The 23149-nt window shown below is 43.7% G+C and overlaps 1 protein-coding gene across 8 annotated transcripts; it reads left to right on the forward strand.

Annotated features, from left to right (window-relative positions):
• The first annotated feature begins 1449 nt into the window (after positions 1–1449).
• PHC1 (polyhomeotic homolog 1) lies at positions 1450–23148 on the forward strand. Of its 8 annotated transcripts, none has more exons than XM_045839666.1 (15): positions 1450–1756; positions 4502–4659; positions 5913–6023; positions 6970–7050; positions 7571–7720; positions 8299–8454; positions 14746–15241; positions 16622–17400; positions 17959–18106; positions 18358–18569; positions 19187–19301; positions 20015–20123; positions 20340–20490; positions 20905–21136; positions 22178–23148. In XM_045839666.1, exons 2-15 carry the CDS (start codon positions 4546–4548, stop codon positions 22330–22332), a joined length of 3009 nt encoding a protein of 1002 aa, XP_045695622.1. In that variant the 5' UTR covers positions 1450–1756; positions 4502–4545; the 3' UTR covers positions 22333–23148. The 8 variants fall into 8 exon arrangements, with proteins under 8 accessions (XP_045695622.1, XP_045695623.1, XP_045695624.1 ...); XM_045839667.1 differs by having other exon boundaries at positions 8305–8454; XM_045839668.1 differs by having other exon boundaries at positions 8323–8454.
• Position 23149: the final 1 nt, after the last annotated feature.

The following is a 23149-nucleotide window of genomic DNA, read 5'->3' on the forward strand; positions in this document are numbered from 1 at the left end:
AATTCATCCTCAGCCAAAGCCTGTCATCCATCCTGGCAACATACCCTTTCACCTCCCCACACCTCCTGTCTGTGCTTTTCCAGTCCTTTGACTGCCCTCCAGTTTCTTCCCTCGCATACTTGTCTGACTGGTTCCTGGAAGCCTGGCAGAGATTCCTCTCTGACACAAATCTGGCTACTGCTAATTAAGAGTCCAAACACTCCTCTCTCAATGCAAATCTAAACTGATCTAACTTATAAACAAAGAACAAAGAGAACACTTCTGTGTCTTTTGTAAAAACAAATCGTGCATTGCCTTTTAAAGGACAGAATGAAGAGTGGGTTGTCAAAGAAAATAACTGTATAGCCAGAGGTTAGGAAAAGACATGAAGTAAAAATAGTTACTGGACTATAACAACAGAGAAAGCATCAACCCTAGTTATTAATCCACAAGGTGTTTCCCTGGCTCTTTCTGTAAGGGTTAATGAGGGCGGTTATCTTTGTTCTGTGCACTAATGTAATCCAAGCTTCTGAGAAACAGCGAGTGGCACATAGAAGGTGCTCTATCAATATTTGCTAAATGTTAGAAGTTTAAGAGAATTTAAAACTGATATGTGACAAAGGCTACTGCCTTATCGAATGTTTCGTGTTCCCAAATACACCCCCATTGTTCACTCTTTATACCCCTGCCTTCTCCCTTGTTTCTGTCGTTCTCTTTTACAAACACATTTAAAGCCTAAGAACACACAAGCACACAAAATCCCTGAAATTATAGAGTTAAACGTGTTATTCAGAGCAAGATACGTTAGGCTGCTGCTTTTAAGTAAATGTCAACTTCTAATGGGTTCACTGTTTCTGTGAGCATTCTTTCCCGCCTTCTTGGAGTTGAGGCGAGAGATGAAACAATCAACATTCTCTCCCCTTTTTCTTAATCTGTTTTTCTTTCCTCTTCTCTCCTTTCCGCGGCATTATCTCCTTTGCCAGTCTACCGTTTCTCTGGGGGTCGCTGCTTTGCTCTTCCTCCTCCTCTGTCAGTTGGTCCTTTCGATCCTTTCTTTTTATCCCTTATTCCTAGAAGCTCCAGAAAAATACCTTATTTTTCCCCCTTTCACGTCACTTCCCTCCCTTCTCCCATCTCCCACTCCTCCGTGAGAGGTGAGTTCCCCACTAGAGGCCACCACTGGCTCAGTTTCGTCCCTCCAACCGGCGAGCAGAATTCGGAGAGAAAGAAGGAAAAAAAGAGAAAGAGAGAGCGAGAGAGGGGGAGAAAAAAAAAACCCCCACAAAAAACCCCGGGGCCAGGAGCGCTGAGGCCCGGGAGCGGCGTCGTCATGGCAACGGGCGCCGGCAGGAAACGAGGGACGCGCGGAGGGAGGGGAAGGAGGGCGCTGAGGGGAGGGGGTGGGCCGGGGGAGGGGTCCGGCTGCCCCGGAAGCACCTCCCCGCCAGCCCCCTCCTCCAGCCCGGCCCGCAGCCCCCGGCCTGCAGCCCCCACCTTCTCGGCCCGGCAGGAAGTGACAGGCCCGGAGCGAGCCCCGAGGCCTGGCAGAGCCGCGGCCGGGTCCGTACCCGGAGCGGCGGGAGGGGCGGGGAGCCGCGGCCGCGCCGGGCACCTCCCACCCCGCTCTCGGCGCCCCCGCCCCTCCAGGAAGGGGAGGAGGCGAGGGGAGCCCGCCGCGGAGGCCGAGCAAGCCCCCCGCCCAGCCCGGCGACTGGGGTCCCTGGCACATGAGGTGGACGCCCCCCGGGAGCACTTGGGTGCGGAGACAGGCGCGAAGGTAACCCGGCGACCGCGGGCTGGGGAGGGGCAGGACCTCTGGGGGCTTGGCTGCGCGGGGAGGTTTCTCCAGCCACCTCGGTCTGTGTAACGCCCCAGGTACCTCCCCTAGTTTTCCCTGCCTACCTCTAGCGCTCAGCTCTGCGGTCCTTTGGCTCTGCCCGTCCTGGTCTTCCTGCTATTCAGTTCGCTGTGCTTAATGCTGTCTGTCCGTTACCCTCGTTGCTTCTGACTGCTCCTTTTCTCATTCATTTTTCCTTCTCCGACTTTGGACCTCCCACCCAAGCATGCTTGCTGTCTAGTTATCTCCCTGCTTTTTATGGTCCGCTGGGTTCCTCAGCCTCCAGTTTCTTGACTTCTGTCTGTCTCTCTCCTGCCTGTGTTCCCGCTATCAGTAAGAACATTTCCCTGCTCACTTGGGTCAGTTCACTTCTGGTACCACACTATTTGCCCCCTTCCCCCGGTGTATTTGGCTCCTCATTCTCATTAAGGTTCTATATGCAACAGGGACCCCTGGGCGTCTCCTGTCCCCATTCTCCAGATTACTTCCATATCTTCGGCACAATTTTCCCGTCCTCTCTACAAGACAGTTTTATGCTTAGTGAAGTTGATTTCCTCCAACTCTTGGCTCAGTCTGCTCAGTACCAGGTCCACTTCAACATCCTTTTCTAGCTTCCTTCCAGGGGGATCTGTGCTCCTACCCACTCAACCCATACACATCCAAATACTGCGTTTCAGGATGACCGTGGTCTAGCTGTTCTGGGGACCTCTATGGATCAGTTTCACTCTCTTTCTTCCCCTTTAAGGCTGAAAACTCAAATTCACTGTGCCTCCCCAACTTTTTGTTGTCTTCATTTTCTGTACTTAATTTTACAATTCCAATGTTGATCACAGACAAATAGATTAATGTGCCTGGGATCCAGGAACCCTGGTTTTGATAAGTTTCCCTTTATTTTATTAAAGACTTTAAGCTGGTCCCTTTCCATCTCTGTATCTATTTCACAGTCTGAAAAAAATTACTGATAAGGCTTTTATTTGGGGGGAAGATGAAGGGTCATATGGTTTATTAGCGTTTTCACCTGTAGGAGTTAATGTCCCCTCTAACTAGTACGGGGTCTCCTGTCTCTGAGTCCAGTGAACTAAGTCCAGTGATCTGTACAACTATGCGTGCTGCCTCTAACCCTTACCCACTTTTTTTCTTCACATGCTGATAATGAGGATTCATGGGTCTGTATCTATTTAGTGCTTTGATATTTTGGCAAAAGATGTGGGAAGAAGATAGATTAGAGTTGGAGCTGATAACATTTCTCCTATGTACTTCTTGGGTTATATCCATGTTTTCAGTGACATTTGCTATTCCTAAATGAAACTGCAGACATAGGTAGTTCTTGGGGGAGAATGATGTGATCAGGTGATACTGGGAATGGAATAAGAACAAATCTCCCCAATTCTGTATCGTAGGCCAAGCAGTTTGATTTTATTTACTTTGTTTGCTTGTTTTGGGTGCAATCATTAAGATAAATCCATCATAATAAAACTTTTGACATCTCTTAGCAGAAATTCTGGTTTGATGTTTACATTCCTAAACCAAATAGTGCTTTTCTGACCTAATACGTCTAGTGGCCTGGTGCCTCAGAAGTACAGAATATAGTGTCTAGGTTTAACAAAAGAGAAGAAATAAGAATGAACAAAAAAAACCTTATTATCGATTAGTGCTGCTTTGGATGTACATGCCTTCTTCCTTCTCTTCTGTTTCTTTGCTTGGTTCTTACCAATGAATGTTAGTGTAGACCCCAGAGGGTACATCGTGACCACTTTAGTGGACTAAAAGGTTGACTCTTACTTTCTTGAAGATTTTCATTGTTGTATATTTAATGTTTAATACCTAGGAATAATTTGTTAAAATGATGTATTCATTTGTGAAGCTTTCCTTGCAAATGGGGAAACTGAGGTATAAGAAGGGAAAGTGATGTGCCAGAGGTGTTATTATCAGTAGTCTGAGCTGGAACCAGCCAGCTGTTTGGGCTGTATGGGCTGTAGCCTGGCTCTTCTGCCTCCAAGTTTTATGACTTTCCATGATGCACTTAACATACCTCTATCTTCGGTCCCTCTTCCGTAAAATGAGGACAATGAGTACTCAAACTGAGTGACAGATTCTTTTTCTGGTTTGAAGAAGCATGTGCTAGTGTAAAGACTTGAAACTTACTAGGACAACTTCTTTAATCTCAGAGAACCTCATTTCCACAGTTGTAAAGTGGCGATATTATCATTTACCTAAAAGCACTGGGAGAGATAATGGAGGTGTAGAGCCTAGCCCAGTGAGAGGAGGCACCTAGTGGCTTCTCAGTAAATGGTGACCATTGTTAAGATGATGCTGATAAGGATGTTGCAGATGCAGATAGAAATGAGATAACCGTAAGTTTTAAATGGGAAGATCTGAAATTGTTACACAGTGTCATGGGAATGTAGTGTGGTCTTAGTATTATGAACTGTCTTAGCTCTTAGCATTCTGGCTATTTTATATTTAATGACAGCTATGATGAAATTTGTAATGGTTGTTTCTTTTGAGATACTACATAGCTTCAAAAGGTGGTGTGGGGAAGAGTATATTGCAAATTTGCTAGTTATAAAACCTAGAAATCATGGATTGTGGAAGAAGACGAAAATTCTTAGATCTAATTTGAATAATATGAAATAGTAGTTTGAGATCAGGTGTAAATTTTAATCCTTTACTCCTTCCATCCAGGTCTTGAGTCTGAGCATCAGCCTTGGGGACCCTGGACCATTATCATGGAGACTGAGAGTGAGCAGAACTCCAACTCCACCAATGGGAGTTCCAGCTCTGGGGGCAGCTCTCGGCCCCAGATAGCTCAAATGTCGCTGTATGAACGGCAAGCAGTGCAGGTGAGGCTCAGTTCTGAGGGGCTGTGATCTGTGAGTGCCCGCTGGGTGTATGCAAGGGTGCCAGAAGATAGTGGCCCTTAGTTCCTTTCCAGAAAACTGGGGGAGTTGGCTTAGGTGATGACTATGGTTCCTTCTAGTTCTGAGAATCTTAGGAATTTACAGTTTGAGCAAGAAAACACAATGAGATTCAGTCTTTAAGATTATTTTTTATACCATTCAGTTCATGTAGCCAGATTCTAACCATTTTCTCTTCATGCATTGTCAGGTCTTTTGTATAAATCACTCTGAGTAATGGAAAGGTAAAACTCTTTACACCGAAGTTTCATTTTTAGACAAATAGTAAATTCCATGTTTTTTAAAAATCTGGGAATAGGCCTTTTCTTCAAAATATTTTGGTAGAATAACAAATAATTTGGTAGAATAATATTTGGTAGAATATTTACTAGAATAACTATGTACATCAAAGAAATAGTTCTAATTATTAAAGAATATTAGCTAACACTGAAACTGAATCATCAGCATCATCTTTGTAAATACCTATTAGCATTGTACTGTATCAGAGGTGTCCAACCTTTTGGTGTCTCTGGCACACTGGAAGAAGAAGAGTTGTCTTGGGCCACACATTAAATACATTGCATCATGTACTCATACAAAAAAAATCTCATAATGTTTTAAGTAAATTTACGACTTGTGCTGGGCCACATTTGCAGCCATCCTGGGCTGTATATGGCCCGTGGGCCATGGGTTGGACACCCCTGGCTATTTGAAAATGCCAGTTTGAAAATTTACCTGTTAGACTCTTTTTCATGAGCCACTACTTATTCTTATTTTTCATTGTTTCCAACCCCTTAGGTTTCTCTTACTTCTATTGTACCCCTAGAATATGGTCTTTTCTTTTCTTTTCTATTAATTAACATTTCATTGATTTTTATCCTGTCTAGTCCCAATTCTTTTCCTTGCTGTACCATGTATTTCCAGATTCCATTTGGGGAAATAAGCATTCATGTGAGTTTCACTGCTTTACTTTTCTTTATATATGAGAATAGAGTAGAGTATAGCAGAATTAATTGCATCTCTACTTTTTGAGGACTATGAACTGGACAAATCAGAAGTTGATGATTTAGCCAGACTCCCATCTTCCTTTGTTTCTCTCTTTACCATGAGTCCCTTTCACAGGATCACAGTGATTTGTATAGAATAGGAGTTGGGAGGGATTCATTCATTCTGGGCTGATCCTCTCTTTCTCTTCCTAGGCTCTGCAGGCACTGCAGCGTCAGCCCAATGCGGCTCAGTATTTCCACCAGTTCATGCTCCAGCAGCAGCTCAGCAATGCCCAGCTGCATAGCCTGGCTGCCGTCCAGCAGGTGAGAGGTTAGCAGCCAGCTGGCCCAAGAGGGGGAGGGGAAAGGTGCTACAGGTGGGCAGGGGCATACCACATCCTCCACTAAACCAGGCTGGAAACGTAATCTCCTCTGCCTACTGTCCTCCTGTAGGAAGTTGAGTGGATCTTAGCTTCTGGGGTTGGAGTAAGAAGTGTGGGAGAACTCCCTATTAGAAGTAGAATGGCTGTGTCTGGACCTGCACTATGCAGTATGGTGGCCACTAGCCACATACAGCTATTGAGTGCTTAAGATGCAGCCAGTCCAAATTGAGATATGCGGTAAGATTTTGGATTTCAAACACTAAGAAAAGAAGAGTAAAATATGTCAGTAGTTTACATTGGTTACATGTTGAAATGGGACATAGTGGCTTAAATAAAGTGGAAGAGGGTGAAGGGGGGGTGATTGGTGATGGAAGGAGACTTGACTTGGGGTAGTGAACACACAATACAATATATAGATGGTGTATTATAGAACTGTACACCTGAAACCTATATAATTGTATTAACCAATGTCACCCCAATAAATTCAATTAAAGAAAGTGTACTTCAGTTTCTTTTCCCTTTTAAAAAAGCGTGCATACTGGAAGATTACATATGGCTTGCATTACATTCGTATTGGACAGCTCTGAGTTAGACTTGTCAGTGACTCATGATGTAACCTGACCAAAGGTTCTTCCACCTAAAACAAAGTGGGAGGAGGACAGGTTACCTGGTTGCCCCCAAGGGTTTTGTGGGAGTTGTTGGGTTAGCACATGTGGTAATGTGAGGGTTATTGGCACAATGAATATACTTGTCCTTGCTCCATAATAGAGTCTCTCAGTTCTTACCTGAAATCTCTATTATGTGTTGTGCCTCCAATTTATTACTGGAAGATTCACAGCCTTTTCTTTCATTGTCTCTGCTCTTCCTTATTTTCTTTCCTCTAACAGGCCACCATTGCTGCCAGTCGGCAGGCCAGCTCCCCAAACACCAGCACTGCACAGCAGCAGACTACCACCACGCAGGCCTCAGTGAGTGCTGCTTCTGTCCACTGAGAGGCTTCTCTCTCTGCGCCTTTGTCTCTGGGTTAAACTTTATGCAGCTGATCTGGGAGTGTTTATTGAGCCATCAGGGATACTTACTGCCCTCATAGAGAGAATTTGTAAAATGAAAAATCACCAACTTGGATCTATATAGGAGTCTTATCGAGGAGGTCTAAGACAGGGGAAAGAAAATCCTGGGGAAGAAGAGGACATGATACAGGGAAGGGACTAATCTTGGACCCTTTAGTGAGATGTAAAATCTGTTCCATTTTCCTCCTTTGCCTTTTCAACTGCTATGCTAGTAGCTAGGCAGTGGTTCGTTTACTTTGGTAATACCCCATAGTGGCCAGGATGACAGTTGTGGATAGGAAGGTATTATTCATTTTCCCCTGACTCTATGAAAATTAGATACTCTGTTCTTGACCATGTCACTCTGAATTTGTCAGTCATTTACCTTTCCTCCTACCTGTCCTAAATCCTTAGTCCTGGCTCTTTTCTGTACACACAGATCAATCTGGCCACCACGTCGGCCGCCCAGCTCATCAGCCGATCCCAGAGTGTGAGCTCTCCCAGTGCTACCACTTTGACCCAATCTGTGCTACTGGGGAACACCACCTCCCCACCCCTCAACCAGTCCCAGGCCCAGATGTATCTACGGGTAAGCCACAGACACAGCTGCCATTGTCCCAGGGGCATAATCGTTCTGTCCCTGGCTAGGACTTGAGTGAAGGCTATTTTATTTGATCATAGTTACCCAGCTGTTAGAAGACAAGCTTATCGACTTGTGCCTTACTTACCTGTAGAAGTAAAGCTCAGTATTCACAGGTAGCCTGCAGGTTACACTGAGATCCTAAGTTAGAAGATGTTCACCTTAACATTTGACTAAATCAGCATCAGATACTCTAATCTTTATTCCTGTGGCTCAGGTACATAAATTCTAACTGTTCTCTTAGCCTATCTACTTACTGTACATAAACACTTGTTCTGAAATGCTCATTGTCTCAACTTCTTTCATGTTGGACTCTTTGTTCAATCAATCTATAGTTGTGTACACATTCTAGGTTTTCTTCTGGATGAATCATCATATGTGGAGAATAAGGGTCTGCTGGGTTGGTGTGGAAAGGGGCAGGGCTTTGCTGTTTCTTATCTTCTGTTTATTTTGTCTTGTGGTCCTTCCTTTCCATTTCTTCTGTCTTCTTGCTCTCTTTCTCCTGCTCTTCCTCCTCTCCTTGCCAGCCACAGCTGGGAAACCTATTGCAGGTAAACCGGACCCTGGGCCGGAATGTGCCTCTAGCCTCCCAACTTATCCTGATGCCTAACGGGGCAGTGGCTGCAGTCCAGCAGGAGGTGCCATCTGCGCAGTCTCCGGGAGTTCATACCGATGCAGACCAGGTCAGTGGCAACCATTGACCTGTGCACGGACACTGGGGAGCATGAAGGGAACGACCAGACTAGGGCCCACTCTTCTACCTCATTACTGCTTTTCAGAATTCTTATTTTTTGTTTTTTTTTGCCTTTAATTTCTATAGGACTTGAATCTCTTACAACTTTTTGAGTTATTTGAGTTAGGAAGGGAAGTAGTTTTGATTGAAAATAGCTGTCTGGATCTGGGAGACTTACTCTTAACATAGGGCAGATTTCCTTACATTTTTTTAGCCCTCTGTGGCTCAGTTTATTCAGGAAGTCTTTAATTCTCTCTCCTTGCAGTACTGTCCCTGGAAGATGAGGGATGGTTGAGGAAATTGTACTGTTACATAGATGTTAAGCTGACCTGGATGAATTGTGGGAAGAGAGTCTTTCTCTTTATGAGTTTCTGTAGCTCTCAGCTTTCATTAGTCTGTTTCTTCTCGCAGTGTAGTCCCAGTGAAATCTTTCTTACCATTGCTTCTTACCCCCCGAAATAGAAATATATAGAAAGTGCTAGGTTTGTATATATACAAGGTCTGTTCAGAAGGTATCCAGCCATGTAATACGAAAAATAGAAACATTTATTGAAGAAGATACAAGATACAAGAGACATTATACATAGGCCTGTGGTGCCTCAGACCCCTTCAAAGTAGGCATGTTGGGATCTCACACAGTTTTCCCAGTCACCATCAGCTGCCCTGTTGTATTTTCCTGAATCTTATCAGTCTGAAATCTCTTCCCTTTTAAAGGTGATTTTAGTTTTAGGAAAAGTGAGAAGTTGCAGGGTGCCAAATCTGGGCCGTAGGGGGCCAAGTCACCTGCATAATTTGATGTCTTGCCAAAAAACTTCATGAGATATGATGCATGTGCAGGCTCGTTGTTGTGATGAAGCTGCCAATCACCAGTTGCCCATAGCTGCTGCCTTCAGAATCATCCGGATAGTTTCTGTGGAGGGATGTTCAAGCCTAATGCAAAATTTGATGCAGATTCATTGCTCTGCTTGCTCAGTCATTTTGAATGCGATGGCCACACAGTACACATGCTCACTCAGTGGTGTCTACCGTGCCCACTGACTACTACAGTGAAGTCGTCATTGTTTATGCATATGTATTCCAGTCCACTTGGCTGCCAGGTTATATCGATATCGTGCAAACCATTCTCAGTATATTAACAATGGCTGGACTTTTTCCAGACAGACTTTGTAATTTGAGCCTGAATATTTTATCTTATGAATGGGAAATAAACTGGGATCTCATAATACTTATTTTTTTTAGTTTATGAGTTAGCAGGTAAATATTGAGCTTTGTGTTCAGATGTATACTAGAAACTTTGGGGGAGTTAAAATAAACATGAGTCAAGTCTTTATGAAGTGCTTAGAGAGTAAAGAAGTACAAAAGTAAATTGTACTAACTTTGAATGACACAAATTTAGAGAAGAGTTGGCTACATTATTTCTCAGTGATGGTTGGGATACTTGAATAAATTCTTGGAGGATGGGTATGATTTCATCTGGAGTAAGAAGAAAACTGGACACAGAACAGTGTGTGTGAATGCATAATTCACATATATAACTATGAGTTGGGGGTGAGTCAATAAAGAGGAGGCAACAGGCCTGATGGTAGACAAGCTCATTGTTAGGGAGAAGTCTGAAAGCCAAGTAGCTCCATAGGTAGCAGGGGTCATTGCTGGCCATTGAACAGCAGATAAATAGGAAATTATTTAGGACCATGTGCCTGAAGAAGAAAGAAATTAGGGAACCTACTAAGGAGTGGTTGGGGTCATTTAGTAATAAGGTAAGACCATGGTTTTAGATTGTGGTGATCACAGTAGGATCAGAGAAAGAGGTTGAGACTGCTTCCATATCCACTTGTGTCATGTATCAGTCACTTGTTGAGTGTCAACATGTGGAGCGGACAGTAGTGGTTAAAAATGTAAATCTGATGTCTCTGATTCTAACTCCATGACTTACTCTGTGACCCTAGGCAAATGACCTAACATCTTTTGGGCACAGTTTCTTCATATATAAAACATCTATTATAAAATACCTAGTCAGGATGTGTTGTGAGGACTAAATGAACTGATGTATAAGCATTTGAACAGTGCTTGGACATAATGAGTGTTAGCTGTTATCATTATATATCAGACATTCTTTAGCCTTGAATGTCCAAGAGTCATCATCCCTAGACTGATGGGGATTACAGATCATTGAACCACTGGACATTAAATAAATAATCACCTGAATGGTGTAATAGTTGCTTCACTAGAAAGTACAGAGGGCTCGGAAAACATAGAGAGGGAGTTAATTTAGCCTTGGGATGGGGGTAGGAGTCAAGATGGCCTCCCTGAAGAGGTGACAGTTAAATTGGGTCTGTAGAAGTTGGTCAGGTGAAGACATGGAAGGAGTGGTGAGTGCAGGGGAACTTTGTGTCCAAAGATCTGAGGAGGGAAGAACTGTTAATGTATTTGAGGAACTGAAAGAAGACCTGTGTTCCTGGAGGGTGGCAAAGGGGAGTGGAGATAGTGCTGGAGAGAAGAGAAACCTCATCGGGCAGGACTTAGGTGTTGTGTTTAGGATTTGGGGCTTTACGTGAAAGGCAATGGGAAACTATGGAAGGATGTTGAACATGGAAGTGACATGAGAGATTTGAGGGTTTTTAATAAAATTTTAATTTCAAAGACTGTTGGCTTTTCTATAAATGATAAATGGAGATGGTATGAGTGAATATGGGAGAATGCCATCATAATGGTTTAGGGGAAAGATCGTGCTTGGATTAGGCAGCAGCAGTGGAGATGAACAGAAATGAGTAGATTTGAGAAAAACTTAGAAGGTCATTGACAAAGGAGGACTGATGCAGTGATAGGGAGTTCAGGGAGATGCCAGAGGAGAGATGTGGCTCAGCAGTGAGATGGCTGGTAGTGACATTTATGAGATGAAGAATGTTGGAGAAGTGGATTTTAGGTGAAGTTCACTTTTGGATATGCTGGCTTAGACGCGCCTGTTAGCCATCCAATCCAGGAGAAGTGCCTGTCAGCAGTTTTATTTATGTGGTTCCTGGGCTCCGAGTTGGAGGTGAACATTCGAGAGTAGTAGGCATGTAGATGATAATTGAAATCAAGGGAGTGTTTGAGATTTCATAGGGGTAGGGTATGGGTTGAGAAGAGAAAAGCCTTTAAGATGGATCCCTGAGGGTTATGATGAGCCCTTAGAAAATAGAGCAGTTCAAGGTTGAGTAAAGGCTGATGGGCTGACAAAGGGGAGCAGGAAAGAGTGACAGAAAGACGGGAAAATCTGGATTGTGTGTTGTCATGAAGATAAGAATGGGACAAGAAATGGCCTTCAAATGCAGTAGAGAGGGCAAAAAAGATGGAGTTGCTGCTACGGATGGAGAGCCATTTCAGTGGAGTCACAGGGGTAGGGAATGGCTGGCTAGTGGGAGTAGATGCAGGGAATGTAAATAATTATTAAGAGTTTAGCAGTAACAGGATGAAACCAGGGGAAGGGGAGTGAGGTTCCAGGGTGGTGATAGAGGGGAGCCAGTAGAGGAGAGGTTGAGGAGAAAGGAAAGGATTGAAAAGGAGGAAGGATAGAGGGAGAGAAGGGAGAAGTAAGTGGTGGGTGCTTATGCAGCAGAATGTAGATTTGGTAGAAGGATCTGGAAGGATCATGCTTGTATAATGGTTTCATTGTTTCTGTAGGGGTGAATGAGAGGGGAAGGAGGAAGTGGTTCAAGAGGTGTAGGGAAAGCAGGACAGTTTTAAGTAGTCATTGTGGGGAGGAAGCCGACTAGAAAAAGCTGTATAATTGCCAGATATTAAGTGCCCCAGCACCCAATCCTGATCATTCTTAATGCAAATCATTCTCAAAAGCTATCACCTCTTCTTTACTGTTGTTACCTGAATCCAGGTTCTTTCAATTGTCACGTGAGTTAATGTACTAGTTTCCTAACTAGTCTTAATTTCAGCCATAACTACTGCCAATCCTCTTCCACATTACTATCAGAATAAGTTTTTTTAGAAACCATGTTGTTACTAACATCATTTTTTTGATGTTAATCAAAATTTTTATTTTTATTTTTTCTTTAAAAATATTTTTACATTATTTTTATTGTATTTTTTTCCATTATCATTTATCCCCCATACCCTCTTCCATCTCCACCTACCTCTCCTGCCCCCCACAATCACTATCCTGTTGTCTATATAGCCATGAGTTCTTCCTCTTTTCTTTTTTTATTACTAAAATTATTTTTAATTGTACTTTTGATATACAGATTTTGATAAATCATAATCCTTGGTTCATAACATCCTCTCATTAATGGTCCATTCATGCCCCACTTTTACTTATTTACTCAGTAAGTTTTAATAATATAATCATTCCTAGTTCCATCTACCACCAACCCCTGCCCATGGTGAGGACATTTTGGTTCCTAGGTTTACCCGTCGTTTGTTTCCCTTTTTGTATAGTTTTAGTGCATTTACAAATAATAAAGTACTTTTTATTATGGAAAACTTAAAACATACAAAACAATAGAAAAATATATGAATCCCTATGTACTTATCATCTAGCTTCAACATTGATGAACACAAGGCCAGTCTTTCCAGGCCTTTCCCTTCTCTTGTGGATTATTTAGAAGCAAATCTCAGATACCATATCATTATGTATTATTATATAATATATAAATAATATATGAAAATTATGCATTTTATCTGTATTTACATTTAAAAGGTACTTCTGCTGTATGCAGTCTTTGAGAATGGTTTCTTAACAACTTATTACCAAGATCCATTCATAGCGTTACATGTCATTGTACTTTATTTTGATTTTTATGTAATACTCTATTGTGTGAATATATTCATCTTTTCTCCTTTTTGAAGATTTTATTTTTAGAAAGAGGGGAAGGGATGGGGAAAGAAAGGGAGAAAAACACTGATGTGCAAAAGAACCATTTATTGGTTTCCCCTTGCATGCCTCCAGCTGGGGACCTGGCCTGCAACCCAGGCATTTGCCCTGACTGGGAATCGAACTGGTGACTTTTGGTTATGGGATGATGCTCTAGCCAACTGAGTCATGCTAGCCAGGGCTTCAGATAATGGCCATTTGGGTTGTACCTAGGCTTTTGTTACTATGAATATTGCTAACTATGAACATTTTATACATGCCTACATTTGTACACAGAAGTTTCTCTTGTAAAATTCCTGGGCTAGAGGGTGTGAGAATGGTCAGTTTAGGATATGATGCCAAACTGTTTTCAAAGGGGTTGTACTGATTCACATTTCCATGAGAATGTTTAAAAGCATGATTTCAACTATAGATTTGATCATGTTTATTCTGATTAATATTCTTCAGTGGCTTCCTGTAATCAATTAAGTACTCTGCATTCCTTCTCTATTCGTGTTTTGGAGTACTTATGTATTACTATGTGGCAGGTACTGTGCTAGGTGTTGGGAATATAATGATGCAGACGATAGATACAATTTCTGTTTCCAAACTGAAGTTCAGACTCCTTATTTTAGCACATTCAGGCCCTTATGATCTGGTACCTGTCTACTTCCTTAGCCTCAGCCTACTTTCCTAATTTCATTTCTTGCCATTCCTTCTAACGTGCTCTAAACATAATGAAATAGTTATAATTTCCAAAAATGCTATCCTTTTGCTTGGCTCAATGGTCTTGTGAATGTTGTTACCTGTGTCTTCAAACCCTCACTTTCACTATTACCTATTGAGCCCCAGGTCAAACATTGTCTGTTTTAGGGGATCTTCCCTAATCTTTATAGTCTGAGTTACTCTTCCTGTTCTGTGCTCCCATAGCACTTTAGGCATATCTGTGCATAGTATAATACGGTTACTGGTGATTTTCTTGTCTTTCTCCCCTAGGGGAAAGTACTCATTAAGAGCAGGGACTTTATTTTATCCCTGCATGTCTAGTATCCAGTGTAATACCTGAAGCATAGGGGTAGGTATTTGGTAGATGTTGGATGAATGAGTGAATGCAAGAATGGAGAGGAAAGGGAAAATCTGAGTCATTCTGAAGGATAAATGACCAAACTTGATGATATATTTCATACTGAATGAAGGAGACTAAAAATAAAATTTAATATGAGTTCTTTCCTGGGTGACTGGAAAGCCTTTAACATATATAATTTCGAAGGTGGGCATACAAGTTGAGATAGGCTGTAGAATATCTATAGCTATCTTTGCTGTTCTGAATTTGTCACTGAAATCTTTGACCGTAGTACCTCTTGTTCCCCTTTACTCAATCTCTTTCTTCTTATTTTTCAGGTGCAGAACTTGGCAGTGAGGAGCCAACAGGCCTCAGCCCAAGGACCTCAAATGCAAGGCTCTACGCAGAAGGCCATTCCTCCTGGAGCATCCCCTGTCTCTAGCCTCTCCCAGGCCTCCAGCCAGGCCCTAGCTGTGGCTCAGGCTTCCTCTGGGGCCTCAGGCCAGTCCCTCAACCTTAGTCAGGCTGGTGGAGGCAGTGGGAATAGCATCCCAGGGGCCATGGGCCCTGGCGGAAGTGGCCAGGCACCTGGGAGCTTGGGTCCATTGCCTTCCTCAGGAATAGGTGGTGGTGGGAGCTGTCCCAGGAAGGGCACAGGAGTGGTGCAGCCCTTGCCTGCAGCCCAAACAGTGACTGTGAGTCAGGGCAGCCAGACCGAGGCAGAAAGTGCGGCAGCCAAGAAGGCAGAAGCGGAGGGCACTGGTCAGCAGAGTGTGGGCATGAACCTGACCCGGACAGCCACACCTGCTCCCAGCCAGACCCTTATTAGCTCAGGTAAATGGCTGCTTCTCACAGTGTCATCCTCTCAGAACTGTTTGAAATATTCAGAGTATACTCCTTTGTCTTCTTTCCTGCTGCTCTTTGTCACATCACCCTGATCATGTTAGTCCAGGAAGACAGGAGGACAGATAAGACAGCTAGCTCTAGTCTGTGTCAGCTGTCAGTTTACAGGTTGCCTTAGGCCCTGAGTTCTTCAGTGTAGTCACTCTACCCACTCGTTTACCCAGTTCTTGTTCAGTTGCCCACTCAGTGCTAGGAGGTGCTGGGGATACGTCTTTGGAAAACAGATTCCCTGTCCTGATGGAGCTTACAGTCTAGCGGAAGGGATGAGTGGTGTCTGCTGGTGGTTAAATGGTGGTTAGGTGGCCCAGTGTGGAGCAGCACCGTGCAAGTGCCTAGGAACACTTAGGACCAGCAGATGCAGCCGTGGTTTAATATAGCAGCTTGCCATCATCTGTATCAAAGATAAGGAGAAAAGAGAATAAATAATAAAATAACCAAAATAGTTTACTTGCTTTCAGACTACGGTAGATACAGTTAGATATGTCTACCTTACTTGGTAATGTGTATTTTTGCCTATCTTGTTTCTAGTACTTTAGTTGTTGCTCCATTTGGATAATTTACTCACAAAAAGTAAGAGTTAATTATCAGTTGTATTGGTAATAATCTAGTATTTACATACTACAGCCCTTCTTTTTCCAAAGTGCTTTTATGCCACTTGTGTTTTCTTGACGACCTGGTGGGGCCGTGGGGGTGGGGTGAGGTAGTCAGCTCATTTCCAGTGGTGGGAACTGGGTAAAGTCAGCCTGCAGCTGCTGGCTCTTACAACTTCTCATAGGTGGGGACCTAAACTGATGAGTCTTAAAAACTGTGACAATCATGGGAGGAAGATGTTGGGATTTTACCTCTAAAGACATTTATTCCAGTGACTGTTAAGTGTTTCTGATGTGCTGAGCTGGGTTCTAGGGATGTAAAAAGGAGTAAAACATGGACTTGGCCTTGAGGAACTCAGAGTTCAATCATATAGATGAGTCAGCTTACTTTGCTATGTTCAATGTAACAAGATTTAAGTATAACAAAGAAAATAAAAGTTAGATACATGTAAGAAATTACTGGGGATTATTAAATAATTGAGCAAGGGAGTTCTTTCCTTGAGATATTTAAGGCTAGAGATAGTTGGTAATATCTGATAATGTCTGACTTAGAGGCAAGAGTATGTGTGAGGGGTTCTCTCAGGTCCTTGTAGGTTAATTTCCATTCACTCTGATTCTAAAACTGGGTATAACTTGGAAAAACAATTTTACTTTTAATTTTATAACGATGATTATTTTCTGCTCTTCTTCCATGTTGTTCCATCTGGGCTGGTTCCTATAGCCACCTACACACAGATCCAACCCCATTCCCTGATTCAGCAACAGCAACAGATCCACCTCCAACAGAAACAGGTGGTAATCCAGCAGCAGATTGCCATCCACCACCAGCAGCAGTTCCAGCACCGTCAGTCTCAGCTACTCCACACAGCCACACACCTCCAGCTGGCCCAACAGCAGCAGCAGCAACAGCAGCAGCAGCAACAGCAGCAAGCCACAGCTCTCTCTGCCCCTCAGCCCCCACAGGTCCCACCTACTCAGCAGGTCCCACCTTCCCAGTCCCAGCAGCAAGCGCAAACCCTGGTTGTTCAACCCATGCTTCAGTCTTCACCTTTGTCCCTCCCACCTGACCCAACTCCCAAGCCACCCATCTCTCTCCAATCCAAACCACCCATAGCACCAATCAAGCCTCCTCAGTTAGGCGCCGCTAAGTTGTCAGCTACTCAGCAACCACCACCCCATATCCCTGTGCAAGTTGTGGGGACCCGACAGCCGGGTTCAGCCCAGGCACAGGCTCTGGGGTTGGCACAGCTGGCAGCTGCTGTGCCTACTTCCCGGGGGATGCCAGGTACAATGCAGCCTGGTCAGGCCCATTTGGCCTCCTCGCCACCTTCATCCCAGGCTCCTGGAGCACTGCAGGAGTGCCCTCCCACATTGGCCTCTGGGATGAGCCTTGCTCCTGTTCAGGGGACAGCACATGTGGTAAAGGGTGGGGCTACCACCTCTTCACCTGTTGCAGCCCAGGTCCCTGCTGCCTTCTACATGCAGTCTGTGCACCTGCCGGTGAGTGGGCTCCAGTGGTTTTGAGGGGGCTCTTCAGAGTGGGCCTAGGGCTGAGTAGAAATGGAATTTAGTAGGGGAATGAAGAGTTTAGAAGGTGTTTATCTGTTTTGTGTGAGAGCGGTTAATGGAAAGAAAAGATACTGGTATTTGTTCTTTTTGAAAGAGAGAGCAATGTTAATGCATATAACATTTGAACGTTGTACTCCTAAATTTGCTACTAAAGTCATTCTGGGTCTTTGGATCTGTACTAAATGAGATCTAGATAGTCTTTACCACCTAAGTCATCTTTAGAAAAACAACAGTTCTTAGTCGGACCATAATGAGTCCAGGGTCTTGAGGTCTAGGTCAGGACTAATGAATGTTGGTTGCATTTTCTTTAGTCCTAATTGGAAGTTACACTTATTGGGAATGACCAGGCATTTTAATATACCATGGGAAGTATACAGATTGGGGAAGCTGGAACTAAGAAAATTTTCTCTGAGCATGTGGGAGTATTTGTGGTTCCTCATTATCCTTCATTCATAACTCTTGATTTCTCTCTTGTTGTTTTCTTTATAGGGAAAACCCCAGGCATTGGGTGGCAAACGCAAGGCTGAGTCTGAGGAGGAAAGAGATGATGCCTCCACTTTGGGTTCAATGCTTCCTGCGAAAGCATCTCCAGTAGCTGAGAGCCCAAAGGCCATGGAGGAGAAGAGCAGCCTTGGAGGTGAGAGCCCAACCTTGCAGTGCTGTCAGAGTGCTCAGAGGTTGGTGGTCTGAGTGACTGCGCTAAAAGATAAGCCTGGTTCAGCAGAATATGGGGCTGAACTTGGTGGACAAATGAGTAGATTGGAAAATAGAATCCAGGTGAAATTAGCAAAGATGAACATGTATTGTGGAAGATCAGACTGGCTTGGTTACTAGATGGGTCAATTACATTACTTTGAATCTGTGTCTTAATTTGTGTTTATTTTCCAGAGAAAGTTGAATCAGTGACCAATGTGAATGCTAATACCCCAAGCAGTGAACTAGTGTCTCTGGCTGCTGCCCCATCAGTACCACCTCCTACACTAGCCATGGTATCTAGACAGATGGGTGACTCAAAACCCCCACAGGCCATTGTGAAGCCCCAGATCCTCACCCACATCATTGAAGGCTTCGTAATCCAGGAAGGAGCAGAACCTTTCCCGGTGAGGGCAGGGCCATCGGGTGGGCCTTGCAAGTGGGGGCTTGGTCTGACTCTTGTCTTTTCAAATGCTACTAAAACCAGAAGGCTCAGAACTATTTATTATCAGAGAATGGATCAATTCTGCTGTTTATTTGGTAAGTGGTAAAGAAGGAAGGGAAGAAAAAAGGAAAGAATATGTGGACTAGAAAATGAAAATGTTGGGAAGAGGAGAGAAAAAGACAGGAAGTCACCTTTAAAACTGTAATGTTTAGTTAGACAAACGAGGTTGTTTTTTAATGAAGAAAATTGAGGTAGAGAAGTTACCGTAATGGACTTTCTAGGTACCACCAGCTGCAAAACTAGAACATAGCTGTCCTGACTCCTAGTGCATTCCCTCAACTTAGGAAGCCAAAGGATAAAACAGGGAGCCAGGGTAGGAACCTGTTCTCCAGTGGCTTATCTGAAAAAAGCCAGTTAGAGACTCTTTGACTGCCACGTGGAAAATGATTGTCTGTGAACCAGACTTGGCCAGGAACTCAGAGATCCAGGCAAAGACATGCTGCTGAGAAATGCTGGGGAAAGCTATGGAGAAGCAGAAAGGAATCAGGCTAACTTAACTGTAGACTTTTTCTGGGACAGGTGGGTTGTTCTCAGTTACTGAAAGAGTCTGAGAAGTCACTACAGACTGGCCTCCTGACAGGACTGAATGAGAATCAGTCAGGTGGTCCCTTGGGAGGGGACAGCCCATCTGCCGGTAAGTATTTATTTACAGACTCATCTGGGGAAGGAGGCTTATGTGGCTGTTGTGTTTGAGGACTCCCTATAAAATAGTAATTGTCTCTTTAAAGTAGGAATTATATGATGTCCATCCAGACGGAAACTCTGAGATGTATTAGAACAGGTGTATCAAACTCATTTTCACTGGGGGTCATATCAGCCTCACGGTTGCCTTCAAAGGGCTGACTGTAATTTTAGGACTGTAACTACTCCTTAACTAGGGGCAAGGAACTCGGCGCTGCCAGCAGGTGGAAACAAGGTGCCAGACTGGATAAAACAAGGTGGAGGGCTGAATTCGGCTGCAGGCCTTGTGTTTGCCGCCTGTGCGTTAGAATATGTAGAATCACACAAAAGGAATTCCATAGAAGGGAGGGAGGGATGTCTTTCTAAGCATTAGTGATTAGTTCCTCTTCCCTGTTCAGAAATGCAGTCTTATCTGAAATCTGAGAATATGAATTGGAATAAAGTTAGTCATCAGAATGGAAATAGTCTAGCTTAAGGTTAGGAAGACTGTGATGGACATACCTTTATGGTTTTGGAATTTGAACTTTATGTTTTAGGGCGTACACTTGATGGTGTACACCTTTGGGGGCAAACTCGGGGAGTGATTGAGTCCAGCTCTGGGACTAATGATGGCTTGAGTGGCGGCAGAAGCTTATGGCAGCTTGCAAGTGATGCCTTATTTTTCAGAGCTAGATAAGAAGGCAAATCTCCTGAAGTGCGAGTACTGTGGAAAGTACGCCCCTGCAGAGCAGTTTCGAGGCTCCAAGAGATTCTGTTCCATGACTTGTGCTAAGAGGTACTGGAGACACCCCCCTCCTCGCTTTCAGCAGTGGCTCTTTCATCGAATATTGTATCCCTTCCCTAGGATCGTCTCATAGCTGATACTTAATGTCTCCTTCTTTGCTTTCATAATTTCCAAATCAGCTCTTAAAATAACCAATTCACCTTTAGTGTAGGTAGGAAGGTAGTTCTCTGTAGCACCTTTGATATCCTACATGTGTGTGACCTGTAGGTATAATGTGAGCTGTAGTCACCAGTTCCGGCTGAAGAGGAAAAAAATGAAAGAGTTTCAAGAAGCCAACTATGCTCGTGTTCGTCGGCGTGGACCCCGCCGTAGCTCCTCTGACATCGCCCGGGCCAAGATCCAGGGCAAGCGCCACCGGGTGAGCTGCTGTCCCAGAGCCACCTTTAAAAGGGGCCTGAGTTGTGTAAGATCAGAACTCTGGTTTTGCGTTGATTGCATTACTCAAAATTCCAAGATCCTGACTTGTTTTATCTCCTCTCCTCTCCTCTGACTACTGGTTCATGTATCTATTAATCCTTGAACTATATTTGTGTAGTGAAAATCTAGAACAATCATTGGTAGAAGGGGAGAATCAAGAAAGTGATAGTTTATACTTGAAAGGCACTTGAGAGTAGACTGGTGACTTTCGACATTTGCAAATGAAGTACAAATTATTTCACTTGTGGTAAGATTCGTTTTTCTTCCATGCCCAATGTTAACCCAAACCCAGGGTGGTTGGGGAGGGGAAAGGAAACTTACTCATGACTTCACTGCTTTTTGGTTTTCTTTCTAGGGTCAAGAGGACTCTAGCCGGGGTTCAGATAATTCCAGTTATGATGAAGCACTCTCTCCAACATCTCCTGGGCCTTTGTCAGTGAGAGCTGGGCATGGAGAACGAGACCTGGGGAACCCCAATACAGCCCCGCCTACACCAGAATTACATGGCATCAACCCTGTGTTCCTGTCCAGTAACCCTAGCCGCTGGAGTGTAGAGGAAGTTTATGAGTTTATTGCTTCTCTACAAGGTACCAGCAGAACCCAGGTCACATATATGCAGTTTTCCTTAGGTCTTTGCATAGCCCTTGGTAACAGGGAACATAACTGAATTTTAAGCAGTAGAGGTTTGAAGGCTGCACTCTCTAAAAATAAATTTTTTTCATTGAGTTTTAGGAAAGGAATATCAATTTCACTTACACATTCATTGGTTGACTCCGAGTTTTAGAGAGGAAAGGAGAGAAACATTGATTTGTTGTTTCACTTATTTATGCATTCATTGGTTGACTCTTGTGCGTGTCTTGACTGGGATTGAACCCCCAACCTCCGTGTATTGGGAGAGCTCTAACCAACTGAGCTACCCGGCCAGGGCTCAAAGTCTATACTCTTGATATTTTTTTGTTACTTGCCCACAGCCTGGATTACTAATTCCTCCTGGGTTGCCACCCTCTGTTGCCAGCAATTTCAATTTTTGATTTTCATCTCTGATGGTTCAGCTATCTTTTTTTATCAATAATTTTTGGATAAAGTGTATTTTTATGTGTGATTGTGATACCCACCATGGATAGAAGACTTTTTTCAATGGAGAAGGGGATTAGAAAATAAGGGAACATTGTTGCCCCCCATTTTTCAAAGCAAGAATGTTTATGAACTATTCTTCACAAAGGGATTGTTTTCTCAAGGAAAGAAAACCACCCCTTCTTGCTATTTGTCTGAATTCTGTGCTCTTAAACAAGTGTCACAGAGCCGTAACTTTTCTTACCAGTGTAAAAGAAAACATGCATGTATCTTTGCCCCTACCCTTTTCCCCTCCTCAAGCTGTTTGAATGAGGTTATTTCTGTGGTTGAACAACTTAGTTCTTTCATTATCTTGGCTCTTTTAAATAGCTGGTTGCTCTGATTTCCTTCTGCTTCCAAAGCTTGTCGTCTCAAACCTTCATTTCTGAATTTGGAACATGTACTTTAGGATTAACCATTGCTGGGTCTCCACTTTTTTATCTTTAGGGTTTCCCCTGCTACCCTCTGGTGCTTTTGTGAACTTTCTCATGCGTATTCCCATCATTTCCTTGTAGGCTGTCAAGAGATTGCAGAGGAGTTTCGTTCCCAGGAGATTGATGGACAGGCCCTTTTATTGCTTAAAGAGGAACATCTTATGAGTGCCATGAACATCAAGCTGGGCCCAGCCCTCAAGATCTGCGCCAAGATTAACGTCCTCAAGGAGACCTAAGGTGGCCATCTTGCACAAAGCAGCCTAAGGCAGACACACTCCCCACTGTCCAGGTTATAACCTGGTACCAGCAGACTTGACCGGGAATGAAGAACTGTTCCAGTTGTGTAAATCTGTGGAGGGGATTACTGAAACAGGGAAGGAAAGCGCAGGAATTGGATGCTGGTGCTCTGTGGTGGAACTTTGACATGTTCTCTGGGTTCTACTTTATTTTTAACAATTTTAAAATTTTCACCTTCCCTAATCCAATCTTTATAAAAGAAGTCTAGAGAACTAGTACTGCTCAGCCTTATCCTGGAGCGGTGCATCTAGCCACAGTCTCTTGGTTCTCCCAAAAGGATACACAGTATGGTAAGGCAAGGAAATGGGTGGAGTGTAGGTGTGCCTCTCCAGTGGGAGAGGTCAGGTTCTGCTAGGGTGTGTGACACAAGGAGCAAAATCCAGTGCATCCTATGGATTGTCTGCCTGTAGCTGTGACCAGTTTTCTTCGTTGTCACTCCCTCCCTTCCTGTTGAACATTTTCTCCTACATCCGTGGCAGGCTCACTAGCTGGTGTAGTGACTTGGTTGGCACCATCCTGTTCACTACAGGGACTAAAAGTGTTTGGCACACGTAACTGTTGTCACTCTTTCTGCATCCCCCCGTTCCCTTCCAATCTGTTGTCTGCTACCTTTTCTTTTCAATTCCAACTCTGCTGTGTCCTACAGCATTGTAAAATGGGGGTGCCTGGGGCTGAGGTCAGGAGTATAAATACCTGCCTTAGGTGCTATTCCTTATACAACAAAAATATTAAATATTTTTTTCTCCTCAGTAAAAG

Source organism: Phyllostomus hastatus, unplaced genomic scaffold, assembly GCF_019186645.2.
Source record: "Phyllostomus hastatus isolate PE091 unplaced genomic scaffold, TTU_PhHast_1.1 phas_contig_308, whole genome shotgun sequence".
Lineage (NCBI taxonomy): Eukaryota > Metazoa > Chordata > Mammalia > Chiroptera > Phyllostomidae > Phyllostomus > Phyllostomus hastatus.

Excerpts from the sequence above, each read along its gene's own strand:
- PHC1 (XM_045839666.1), top strand. The coding sequence starts at position 4,546 with ATGGAGACTGAGAGTGAGCAGAACTCCAACTCCACCAATGGGAGTTCC. Across the intron at positions 7,051-7,570 it reads CTACCACCACGCAGGCCTCA|ATCAATCTGGCCACCACGTC; the intron begins GTGAGTGCTGCT and ends CTGTACACACAG. Across the intron at positions 15,242-16,621 it reads CCAGACCCTTATTAGCTCAG|CCACCTACACACAGATCCAA; the intron begins GTAAATGGCTGC and ends TGGTTCCTATAG.